The sequence below is a fragment of the Megascapheus bottae genome, chromosome 17 (assembly GCF_031878675.1).
Source record: "Megascapheus bottae isolate mThoBot1 chromosome 17, mThoBot2.hap1, whole genome shotgun sequence".
Lineage (NCBI taxonomy): Eukaryota > Metazoa > Chordata > Mammalia > Rodentia > Geomyidae > Megascapheus > Megascapheus bottae.
The window spans coordinates 17756524-17769067 of NC_143525.1; the positions used below are offsets into that span (position 1 = coordinate 17756524).

At 41.2% G+C, this 12544-nt stretch overlaps 1 protein-coding gene across 5 annotated transcripts in view; it reads left to right on the top strand.

Moving 5' to 3' along the window:
* Kansl1 (KAT8 regulatory NSL complex subunit 1) overlaps positions 1–12544 on the top strand; it is a 114611-nt gene that overhangs the window by 98349 nt on the left and 3718 nt on the right. For 4 of the 5 annotated variants that reach the window (XM_090350003.1, XM_090350002.1, XM_090350001.1 and 1 more), the window contains 4 exons: positions 491–662; positions 6849–7031; positions 7483–7671; positions 8011–8159. In XM_090350003.1, the coding sequence (XP_090206129.1) occupies positions 491–662; positions 6849–7031; positions 7483–7671; positions 8011–8159 (693 nt within the window). The remainder of the gene's footprint in view (positions 1–490; positions 663–6848; positions 7032–7482; positions 7672–8010; positions 8160–12544) is intronic. The other variant, XM_090350006.1, reaches the window with a different exon arrangement.

The window sequence follows — 12544 nt, forward strand, 5'->3', positions numbered from 1 at the left end:
TTGCAAAGTGTTGTCAGTACAGTTTCTGAATACCTTAGAATGTTGACAGATTTGATACTGAGGCATGCACTTCGGGTTTTATGTAATGGGCATAAATCATTTAAAAGAAAATTTCCTTAGTCTTTTTTTTGGTGTGTGTGTGGGGGTGTTGTCATAGGGCTTGAACCTGGCGTGGGCACTATCCCTACCCCTGAGCCACAGCCCCATTTCCCATTTTCTAGTGATTAATTGGTAATAAGAGTCTCTCGGCTTTGTATTGCCCAGGCTGGCTTTGAACCACAATCCTTAGATCTCCGCCTCCTGAGTAGCTAGGATTTCAGGTGTGAGCCACTTGTCCAGCTTTCCTTAGTCATTTTAATGGTCAGTGTGCTCGGGAAATGGAAATGTCTGAGCATTCCATAAGTGATGTAGAAAGATTTTTGGAATCTTTGGGATAAAGAATGAGTGCTTGCTGGATACTGACTTTTCAGTTTTGTTTGGCCCTTTTCAGGCTCACCGGAATAGCACAGTACGCACTGGCTGTGATGTGAATCCCTTCTGTGCACTGTGTGGTTCAGGTAGTGTCAGTACTATGCCTCCTGAAGTTCACTATGAAGCCCCTCTGTTGGAACGTCTTTCCCAGTTGGACTCCTGTGTTCACCCTGTGCTAGCATTTCCAGATGGTAAGTAAAACAGAAGATACAAACCTAAGAGGGCTCTAGGTGAAGAAACGGATACATATACCTTCTAAAGGTTTCACTTTCTTTCAGAAAAATCTTCTCTTAGGATTTTACAGAAAGGATCCTCAACAGGTAGAACAAACCAGATGCATGCTGAATGATCATGAATTTCTACTTTTTTTTTTTTTTTTTGCCAGTCCTGGGCTTGAGCTCAGGGCCTGAGCACTGTCCTTGGACTTTCTCAAGGCTAGCACTCTACCAATTGAGCCTCAGCACCACTTCCAGCTTTTTTCTATGTATGTGGTACCGAGGAATCGAACCCGGGTCTTCATGCATGCTAGGCAAGCACTTTAACCACTAGGCCAAATTCCCGGCCCCATGAAGTTCTACTTTTAGGTGTCTGAGAATGGAGGGAAAGGGTCAGTTGGCCTCCAGCCTCAGTATACTCTTAGTGTACTTTAAAAAATACATAGAATAGAACAGTCAACACTACTCTTGACTACTGTCTGTATATGGTATATATGTGGTTACATGACTGCTTTCTTGGGTTCTTAGTACTGGCATGTACTGTTTTCTAAAGTTCACCTCCCTAATTCTGTTTCACAATTTTGCCTTTGATCACATCTGCCTATCTCCCATTGACTAAAGAAAGGTACTCCTCTTGGTCATGTCAAGTTTCACTCTGGTGGTTGCCTGAGAATAAATCTTGGATACTTAAGTACAAAACAAATGAAACATTAATGAATTTAAAGTTATTAAAGGAGAATCTCCTATGTGTTTAATGAAAGACACTGTATGATTATGGCATAATGATTGAGCACAATCGGGAAGAACAAGTTCATGAAAAGGACTCAAGAGCACCACCTGCTGGCCAGGAAGGTCAATGCTGCTTCAATTGAGCTTGCCAAACTCTGCACATGATGCTACTATAACTTTCCAGCAGGAGGAGGAAGTGAGCATTACAAAACATTCCAAGAAAAACACACTTGAGAAAATGGTAGAAAGTAATAAGTGGAGCCCAGGAGTTTGGCCTAGTGGTAGAGTGCTTGCCTAGCATGCACGAAGGCCTGGATTCGATTCCTCAGTACCACATACATAGAAAAAAAGACAGAAGTTGTGCTGAGGCTCAAGAGGTAGAGCTCTAGCCTTGAGAAAGTCCAAGGACAGTGCTCAGGCCCTGAGCTCAAGCCCAGGACTGGCAAAAAAACAAAGCAAAACAAAATTAAAAAAAAAAAAAAACATAAGGAAAGTAATAAGTGGAACTATCAAGTGAATTGTGAAATATCAGAACCTGTTAACCCTGGTCAAAGTCTTTTCATCCACATTTCACTTAGTTAAAGAAATAGTAACTTAATATTAGTAATCAGTTTTTTATCTTTTTTCTATAATAATATTGCTTTTGACTAATTGCTTGTACAGTTATAGAACATTAGACATCTTCTAGCTGAATGGCTCTTTATTGCATATTCTTAGATATCATATCCCTTTGTTTACTTTCAGGTAATATATCCAATCAGGTTTAGATTTTTTTTTTACTATTCACTTAGAGGGTGGACTCAGACCAGCAGTTTATTTATCCATTAACTGGAGGATTTAGCTGGATTCCTATTGTGTGTGTGTGTGTGTGTGTCTGTGTGTCTGTGTGTCTGTGTGTGTCTGTCTCGTATGTCGTCTGTGTGTCCATATCCGTCCGTGTGCACACATGTGAGTGCCAGTACTAGTACTTGAACTCAGGGCCTTACACTCTTCCTTTGCTGTTTTGCTCAAGGCTGATCTCTTCCACTTCAGCCACCCTTCTCCTTCTGGATTTAACTGGTTAATTGGAGAGTCTTGTCTTTTCTACACAGGCTGATTTCAAACTGTGATCCTTAGATCTCAGCCTGTTGAGTTGGCAGCCTCCAGTTTCTTTTTGCTTTCAAATAAAAGTGGTTAAAGAAAACAGCAAGTTTATGGCAAAGTTTAGCAACTTCAGTCCCTTGAATACTTTTGAACACTTCAATATATCTCTATGCTGCTTAATTGTACAAGGCACTATTTTATGAGTGATGTTCTATAGGTGTGCCTACTTCCATTTGAGAGCGTTGAAGTGAGAGAAAGGGGTTACAAGTGAGATTTTAGTTGAGTTATTGGTTCAGTTTATTAGAATTGAGAGACTTGTGTCAGTAACATAAATGTTCTCATGCCTTCTAAGGATAAATAATAGCTATGTTGTATATAGACATGTCATAATGAAGCCCCTTATACAACTGATGCTCATAAAATATATGGGGAAATAGTAGTTATGTGTATGGTTGCACTGCCCCACCCTGAAGAATTGAGGTATTAGCTAAGATAGGAATAACCATTGTGCTTAAGTTTATGTCTGCAGAAGATAGAAAGTAGAGAAGAATTTGACTCGCCACAACTAATTTTCAAAATGATAAAGAAGCTAGGAAATGAGAAGTATATGCAATAGCCTTGAAGTATATGTAATAGCCTTGAATGACATCAAGTTCCTGCGTTCATGTGCCTGGTTTGGCATAAAATAAATATAAATTCTTTAAAAAAAAAACCAGAAACTAAAGCTTAACTGATTTTTGTTTTGTTTTCTTTACTATTTGCTATTATGTTTACCTTTCATCCTTAGTTTCCAGGAGTTGCTATTTTCACAGCCAAGGCTCTTCCCTATGTCCCCTCTTACCCCCACCCCCTTCCACCCTCTGGCTTCATTTTCACATTTGGGAGAACAGTAACTGGGGGGTAAAACAAAAGTCGAAATATATTGTTTTTATATACTATATACATAGCTATTGCAGAATAGTGGAGGTAACTTTTCTAACATAATATTTAAATATTGAGGCCACTTTTCAAGCTTTCATTATACATTCTACAGCAGTCTAGCTGTTAGACTGCTCTCTGGGGCCAAATGCTGCTTGAGATTCCTAACCACAAATAGGTTTGAGTTGTATAGTCTTTAGGTGTGCTGTGGCAGCAGGCAAACCACATACAGACAGTTTTGCAATTTAACATGTAGCAAATACTTGTTGTTATTAAAATATAGGCTTGGGTGCTAAAGTTACGGCCTTAACTACTTCAGTAGTCAGAATCGGTTCAAAGCTAGCCTTGGCAGGAAAGTTCATGAGACTCATTTCTAATTAATCACAAAAAAAGCTGGAAGTGGTGATAGAGTGCTAGCCTTAACTAAAAGGAACTTAAGGGCAGTACACAGAACCAGGGTTCAAGGCCCAGGACCAGCAAAAAAAGAAACAAAGAAAGAAAGAAAGAAAAAAAAAAGTTGGACATCTATGAACCTGTGGCTGATTACTTCTTGGGGAAAATTTCATTTGTAAGGTTGGTTTTTTTTTTCCCTTTTATTCAGGAACATGTTCATTATATGAGAGACCTAGCATTCAAACTTGTTCAGTAAAATATCATAGAAATGAGTGGTTAATTAAAAAAAAACTCTTCTGCAGAATCCTCCCCCCTCCCCTCCCTTTTTTTTGAAGCCATAGTGCCATTTCTTGTTTTCTAGTGATTCATTGGAGATAAAAGTCTCCTGGAGGCTGGGAGTATGGCTTAGTGGTAGAGTGCTTGCCTAGCATGCACAAAGCCCTGGGTTCAATTCCTCGATACCACATACACAGGGAAAAAAAATCCAGAAATGGTGCTGTGACTCAAGTGGTAATTAATTAGCCTTGAGAAAGCTCAAGAACCAGTACCCAGGCCTTGAGCCTGAATTCAAGCCCCAGGACTGGTAAAGGGGGGAAAAAAGTCTCATGACTTTTCTGCCTGGGCTGGCTTTGCACTGCTACCTTCAGGTCTCAGCTTCCTGAGGAGTTAGGATTACAGGCGTGAACCACCACAATCTGGCTCTTAATGGGAGGGAGGGGGTGTTTTTTTGTTTTTTTTTTTAATACCAGTCCTGGGGCTTGGACACTGTTCCTGACCTTCTTTTGCTCAGTGCCACTTCTAACCTTTTCTGTTTATGTGGTACTAAAGAATCATGCTTTATGCATGTTAGGCAAGCACTGTACCACTTAGCTATATTCCCAGCCCCTGTAAGGAAAATTTTAAACTAAAAGACTAGATGACATACATATTCTTAGGAAAATAAAAATGAGTCTAGAAGCTGGGCACTGGTGGCTCACATAATCCTAGCTACCCAGGAAGTTGAGATCTGAGAAAGGTCATTCAAAGCCAGCCCAGGCACACAAATCCTCAGATGACTCTTATCTGAGGCAAGAGGATTGCCAAAGCCTGGGAATTTCAGGTCAGTCTGGGTAAGTGAAACCTTGTCTTTTTTTTTTTTTTTTTTTTTTAAAGGAGGGAAATAGGGACCAAGACATGAGAAGGGTATCAATGTTTGTGAAGTAATGCACCTTCTATCTAGTGAACATAATGTAACCCTTCTATTAATTACAATAAAAAATATATGAAAAAATAGAAAATTCAAAGAGGGTGATAAAAGTAAAAAGGTATTACTGAGTATAAAAGATAGTTGATCACACCTTTCTAAGATTAATCAGCTGGAAAGTGGTGGAACTATAGAGGAAGATGAGTTCATAGCTTTTGTTGGAAACATTCGCTATATCTTGTGCTTGCTGGGAGTTGAACCCAGAGCCTAACATAGCCTTACATATGCTAAGCAAGCACTCTTCTACTGAGCTGCACCATAAGCATCCTTGTAGACTTTCTCCCCCACTCTCTCCACCCCCAGTGTTGGCACTCTGCCACTTGAGGCACAGCTCTACCTGTCTTTATTTGTGTTTAATTGGAAATAAAAATCACACAGACGTTCCTCCCTTACCTGGCTTTGAACCTCGATGCTCAGTTCTCAGCCTCCTGAGTAGCTATGATTATAAGCATCAGCTGCTGGTTCCCATCCAGCCCGTGTAAACTCTTAATAAATATTTGTTAAATAAACATGTCTTGATTAACTTTATACTGTTAGAAGCAGATTTAAGTCTCTAGATGGAAATGGATTTATCATTGTCAAACCAGTAAAGTTATTAAGCTTAGAGGGAAAATACAAGAAAGATTATCTCCTATATGGAGTCTCATTTCCTTCCTATATGAGGGGCAGAAAATGTTTCTTTTCTATTTCTACCTACTTTGAGTCTGTTATACTAAAACAAATCCTTGCTAAAAACTAACAGAAAAAGAAAAAACCCAGCTCCCATCATTCTAAAGGTGTTCAGTATTTCTCTCCTCACAGCTCCCTGATTGACAATAAAAGGTAAAATGAACTGATTTTTCAATAAAATGGTTTGCAGTATAGTTTCATAAATGAGAGGAGTGTGATAGCATACACACTGCTGAGGTAGATGAATTGCATATTTGAGGCCATACTGTCTTAATAATTAATTTTTTTTTTTGCCATTCCTGGGCCTTGAACTCAGGGCCTGGGCACTATCCTTGGGCTTTCTCAAGGCTAGAGCTCTACCACTTGAGTGACAGCACCATTTCTGGCCTTTTTTCTATATATGTGGTACTGAGGAATTGCACCTGGGTCTTTGTGCATGCTAGTGCTAGGCAAGCACTCTACCACTAGGCTAAACTCCCAGCCCCATTTTTTTTTTTTTTTTTTCTTTTGGTCTTGTCCATCGTGGGACTTGAGCTTGGGGCCTGGGCGTTGTCCCTGAGCTTTTCAGCTTAAGGCTACCGCCCTACCCCTTGAGCCACAGCACCACTTCTGGTTTTTTGGTGGGTAATTGGAAATAAGAGTCTCATGGATTTTTTAGTGCCCAGGCTGGCTTTGAACCGCAATCCTCAGGTCCTGCACCCAGTGTCCTTGTGTCAATTTTTAGTAAGAAGTTCATATAGTTAGATCTTCCAATGACAGTCCTTGTCCTTGCTGGTATCCAGCCATTGGTCAAATCAAAGAGGAGTATGAGGGGCTGGGAGTTTGGCCTAGTAATAGAGTGCTTGCCTAGCATGCACAAAGACCTGGGTTTGGTTCCTTAGTACTACATACATAGAAAAAGCTGGAAGTGGTGCTGTGGCTCAAATGGTAGAGCTCTAGCCTAAGGACAGTGTTCAGGCCCTTAGTTCAAGCCCCAGGACTGCCCGCCCCCACCCCCACCCCCCAAAAAAAAGACGAGTATAAATAGGCATTGAGCACTGGAGAATGACCAGTAAACAATCCTCACTGCGAGGAGCCCAAGGGTCATGCCATGATGGGACTAACCTTCAGTGTTCTGTTTCTTGCAGATGTTCCCACAGGCTTGCACTTCCAGAGCATGCTGAAAACTCAATGGCAGAACAAGCCTTTTGACAAGATTAGACCTCCCAAGAAGTTTTCACTTAAGCACAGAGCACCCATGCCAGGCAGTCTGCCAGATCCAACTCGTAAAGATAGGCACAAGTTGGTCAGCTCCTTTCTAACAACAGCCAGTAAGTTTCAGGGACCTGGGGAGTCTTCCAGAGACCCAGATGCTATTTTTCCATTCTTTAAAAAATTCTCATTATTGGTTTGCCATTCCAGTGTGTTGAGGCTTGGGCAAGACATATATTAATTCACCATATAATCTATTACTACTTGTCTGAAATGCTCTCTGATGGACTTTGAAAGTGGTTTCTCAACACCATGGCTCTTGAGACTCAATCTGAAATACTCAGAGAACAGCCAGCAGTGGCCTGGCATTTGGTCTATTTGTGCACAGACTGTCTTCCAGTGGTGGCTCCCAGTACCAGCCATTGTGCTGTTTACTAGATACTTTAGTCACAAAGGACTGTCCTGCTGCCCTGGGTATATAGTATTGGCCTAGAGAAAACTGGAACTCAAAACTCAAGGAAAAATTTGAGACAAGATATTTCACAGCTCTTTTTCTGTTCCCCTCTTCAGAGCTGTCCCATCACCAAACTCGGCTTGACAGAACCCACAGGCAGCACTTAGACGATGTGGGGGCCGTGCCCATGGTAGAGCGAGTGACAGCGCCAAAAGCAGAGCGCTTGCTCAATCCACCACCACCTGTGCATGACCCAAACCACAGCAAAATGAGATTGCGAGACCATTCATCTGAGAGAAGTGAAGGTAGGGCCAGGCCTGGCATATCTACCTGCATTTGTACCTGCTCACAGCTTTCTGGGGCAGCCCAGGTTTCTCTTAATTGCCCCTCAGCTTTGTCCTTCGCTTTCTAGGAAGGCAAAGCAGCGGGATGCTACTGCTTCTACATGCAGGTCATTTCTTACTGCTACAGCAACCTCTGCCCGGCCCCTACTTCCCATCAACCAGTTTGCTTTACTTTTTTATCCTCTAGGCTTAGGGAGCATTTTTGTCTTTAGTGTGAATTGCTGGCATTCCTAGTGAATGTTAGAAATGAAGCTGGTTAAGATAGCCACGTGTTTTTCTCTTTTCTGTTGACTTATGCAGTGTTGAAGCATCACACAGACACAAGCAGTTCAGGCTACTTGGCAGCCACCCACCATTCACCACATAGTCCACTGGTGCGTCAGCTTTCCACCTCATCAGATACGTCTGCACCTACCAGCTCCAGTTCACAAGCCACAGCCAGCACATCTGTAAGTACCTGCATGAAATTGTCCTCCACAGCCTTCTACTGGTCACTCAGGGGAATGGGAAGGGGAGAATCAACAGTGGGATTGGAAACTTCAGGTATTTATACAAACTCAAATTTAAGCCACAGTAGTGATACTTGACCCTCTGTTGCATAGTTTTTATCAGAAATGGCTCTCTGCTGAGCCATCAATAGGAAGCTTGATATAAAAAATAAGACAGGCCTTTTGTTTTGGTTTGTTTTGTTTTTAATTGACAGTGCTGAGAATCAAGTCCAGAGACCGGACATGTTGGTCAGTACTCAAGCATGAGAAATATACTCAGCTCTGTAGGCAAAAAGTAAATCTGAGAGGAGAGATACTTATAGGAACTCTTGACACCAGTTAATATGTACTGTACTGGTGAGTGGTAGTAGAATGTTAAGAATGAATATTTAGGCCAGGTACCGATGGTTCACACCTGTGATCCCACATTCTCAGAAGGCTGAGATCTGAGAATTATGGTTCAAAGCCAGCCCAGGCAGGAAAGTCCATGTGCCTCTTATCTCCAATTAACCTCCAGAAAACCAGAAGTGGCTCTGGTACAAATTGGTAGAGCACTAGCCTTGAGCAGAAAAAAAGAATGAACATTTAATGTTAAGAAATGGGATAAGGCGGCCGGGAGTTTGGCCTAGTGGTTAAAGTGCTTGCCTAGCATGCACGAAGACCCGGGTTCGATTCCTCGGTACCACATACATAGAAAAAAGCCAGAAGTGGTGCTGAGGCTCAAGTGGTAGAGCTCTAGCCTTGAGAAAGTCCAAGGACAGTGCTCAGGCCCTGAGCTCAAGCCCAGGACTGGCCCAAAAAAAAAAAAAAAAAAAGAAAGGGATAAGGCATATACTTACCAATATAAAGAGCAGAACTGTTAAGTCCATCAGGTTATTGTGTCAATATTTAAATGGCCATTTAAGACTCTCCTTCCCAAAAACCTCTACTTTGTCAGTACCAAACTCCATCTAAGAAACAGTTTGCATAACCATTTCAAACACATTTTCATTAACTTCATCTTAACATTTTAAAATTCTCAAACGTGTGCCCTCTTAAATACATGTACCTATAGCTGAATTTTACCTGATCAAAGGTCCTTTGATAAAATTTCAGTGTTATAACAGTAATTAAACATTGAGCCAGTGTTAAGTACTCTGCATATGTCAATCCACTTAATTTTGTAATGCCCTTTGAAATGTAGGTGGATCCTGATTTTAGAGGCTTGAAAACTAAGGCTTTCCAATGTCAAAAGTAAATTATACAAGGTATGGTAGCTTGTAAGGGTTATGAATGCAATTCAAGGCAGAGTACAGAGCTAGTTCTTAATATTATACTACGTAGTGGTATGTTTCAGAGGCAGCGTCACAAAACTTAAGAGTTTAAATCAAGAAACATCAATCTTATAAAATGTACACACAAGGCTCCTGTGATGAGATAGAATTTACACTGTTCTTGCTGTTACAAATCAGTCTTATACATGGCCTACTTAAATCCTCTTTCACCTTCCTCACCAAGTTGGTATAAATAGGTATGTGTATCCTATAAACATTGAACCATCAGGGGCTGGGAGTTTGGCCTAGTGGTAGAGTGCTTGCCTAGCATGCACGAAGACCTGGGTTCAATTCCTTGGTACCACATTCTTAGAAAAAGCCAGAAGTGGTGCTGAGGCTCAAGTGGTAGAGTTCTAGCCTTGAGAAAAATCCAAGGATAGTGCTCAGGCCCTGAGCTTAAGCCCAAGATTGGCAAAAAAAACAAACAAACATTGAACCATCAACAAAGGTTTCAGATAATCAAAGGATGAAGAAATATTTTTGTTGTTATTTGTTTGTTTTTGCCAGTCCTGGGGCTTGAACTCAGGGCCTGGGCTCTGTTTCTGAGCCTCTCTGTGCTCAAGGCTAATACTCTGCCACTTGATCTACAGCACCACTTCTGGCTTTTTTTGTGTATATGGTAGTAAGGAATTGAACCCAGGGCTTCATTCATGATAGACAAGCACTCTACCACTAAGTCACACTCCCAGCCCTAAGGATAAAAAAGTTACACACAAAATTTTTTTTTAATATGACAGCTAGGGATGTGGGGTTGTAGAAGATCTATCTAAAAATTTAGCAGGAGACCCTGATTTCAAACTATAGTACTTCAGCAAAAAAGAAAATCTGAGGGCCAGAGTTTGGCCTAGTGGTAGAGTGGTTGCCTAGCATGCACAAAGACCTGGGTTCGATTCCTTGGTACCACATGCTTAGAAAAAGCCAGAGTGGTGCTGAGGCCATGCTTTGCAGAAGTGGTTGGTTAAAACAGAATCATGTTAGTAACTTTAAAAAATGTCTGTAAATATTCAGAAGTGCAAAGCACTGGTGGGTGGCTCATGTTTATAATCTACTCAAGAGATCTGTGTATTGTGTGATTCAAAGCCAGCCCAGATGGGAAAGTCCATGAGACAGGTAGATCTGTGGCTCAAGTGGTAGATTGCTAGCCTTGAGTGAAAAAGCTAAAGGACAGCACCCAGGCCCTGAGTTCAAGGCAGACATGATGTTTCACACCATTATCGCAGACATAGGAAGGCTCTGCCTGTTTCATCTCATCTCAGAAAAGGGGGAGTCTAGTATCATTGTCTTCTCTATTTCACTCCTTTCTATCTTGCTTTTAATGTATTACCAGGTTTAGGAGCTATTTGCCATTCCATTGACTGCTCTCTACTTCTGCTTCTAAATAGGAAAAAGTAGAAGTAGACTAAATGAACAGCTTACAGACTGAGAGGAAGTGGTAGAAGCTTTGGACAACCTCACAAGACTCTCTGCCCTGAAGGTTCAAATAACATGCCTAAGAAGATTCAGAAAAAAAAAAAATGCAGGAGTTTCATTCTTGACTATGATATAGTCTTTCCTCAGTCTTACTTAAAACACATTTCTTATATGGGGCATTGAGCTTCAGCAGAGATGTATCAGAACCCCTTAGGTATGAGGTTACTAATCTGCTGCAAAACTCAACCTGGCAAAACAGGCAAAAATCTCTTCAAACATTTGTTGAGATTTTTTTTTCTTTGTCAATTTGTGAGATTAGTGACAATCTAATCTCATTGGTAGGGAAAGAAATTAAAGAGAAAAGGATAGTGTAGTGATCTGAAAAATGATAGCAACAAAAAGTTCCTGCCCAGGCCAGGAGTTTGGCCTAGTGGTAGAGTGCTTGCCTAACATGCACAAAGATCCAGAAAGTGGTGCTCTGGATCAAGTGATAGAGCTCTAGCCTTGAGAAAGCTCAAGGACTTGCCTCCTCCCCCCCCCCCCCCCCAAAAAAAAATCCTGCCCAGAGAGTGCTAATTTTTATTATTTCCTGACAGTGTTCTAAGATAATGGGATAAGGAATTGTTTATCACCTTTCAAGAAGAGAGGATATAGTAGATAGGTGGAGGAAACAGATGATCTTCACTAACCAACCCATCACCTGTAGGCTGGTCACATTTTGCTGGTTTGGGTATTTCCAGCTGTATTGTTGCCATGACAGCATGTTTGTCATCCCACTGTTTCTCTCTGCTCTCTCATAAGTCAGTTAACAGTCTGTTTCAGGATGAGGTTTTTGTTGTCTGGGCTAAGGCAGTTAGACTTTTTCTCCTCCATCTAAGAGACCAGGCCATTTGGATCCCCCATTTATCCTGATGTCCCATCTACTGTACATGACCACCTCTGCTTCTTGATTGGAACTTTGGAAGTTTTATTTCCCCAAGGACTTGATCTTTTCTTCTATTTGAAGCACATATCCTTTCTGTGGGAATTGGAGCTATAGCCAGGTCTTCCTCTTCAGTTTCCTTCCACTTACCTCTGTTGAGGCAGTGAGAATGCTCTCTGCTCTTTACCCAAAAATAACAGAGGGGAAAGCATATAAGGGCAGAGAAGGTAGTGGGTGCAGATTTAGCTGAAGAGTGTAGATCTTCAAGAGAAAAAAGAGGTGCTTTCATGGCAACCAAGGTAAGATGGCTCATAGAGGTGGATTTGTGATTTGAACATTTTTTAGGGTAAGAGAATTTAATATTTTAAACTGGAATTGCCACTAAGCATAAACTTGGTTTTTAAGTCATAGACAGGCATAAAAGGGATAAGAAGGGGTGTTGATGGAGACATTTGTGGAAGAATTAGGAATCCCAATAATTGGCTTAAGACCCTAGGACACCTATCCCAGTAATACGAGCTTGTGATAAAGAATGTTGGTCAGAGAGACTTGTGAACAGTAATTACCCCTTGTAAGGTATCCTCTTCCCCCCGTCCCCCAAGGATTCTGCTGTTAAGAGAGTCTACTTAGGTGCAAGCTGCCATATCCAAAATCACCATCAAACTTTACCCAAGGATCTAGCTGCTTTGTTACTAAATGAT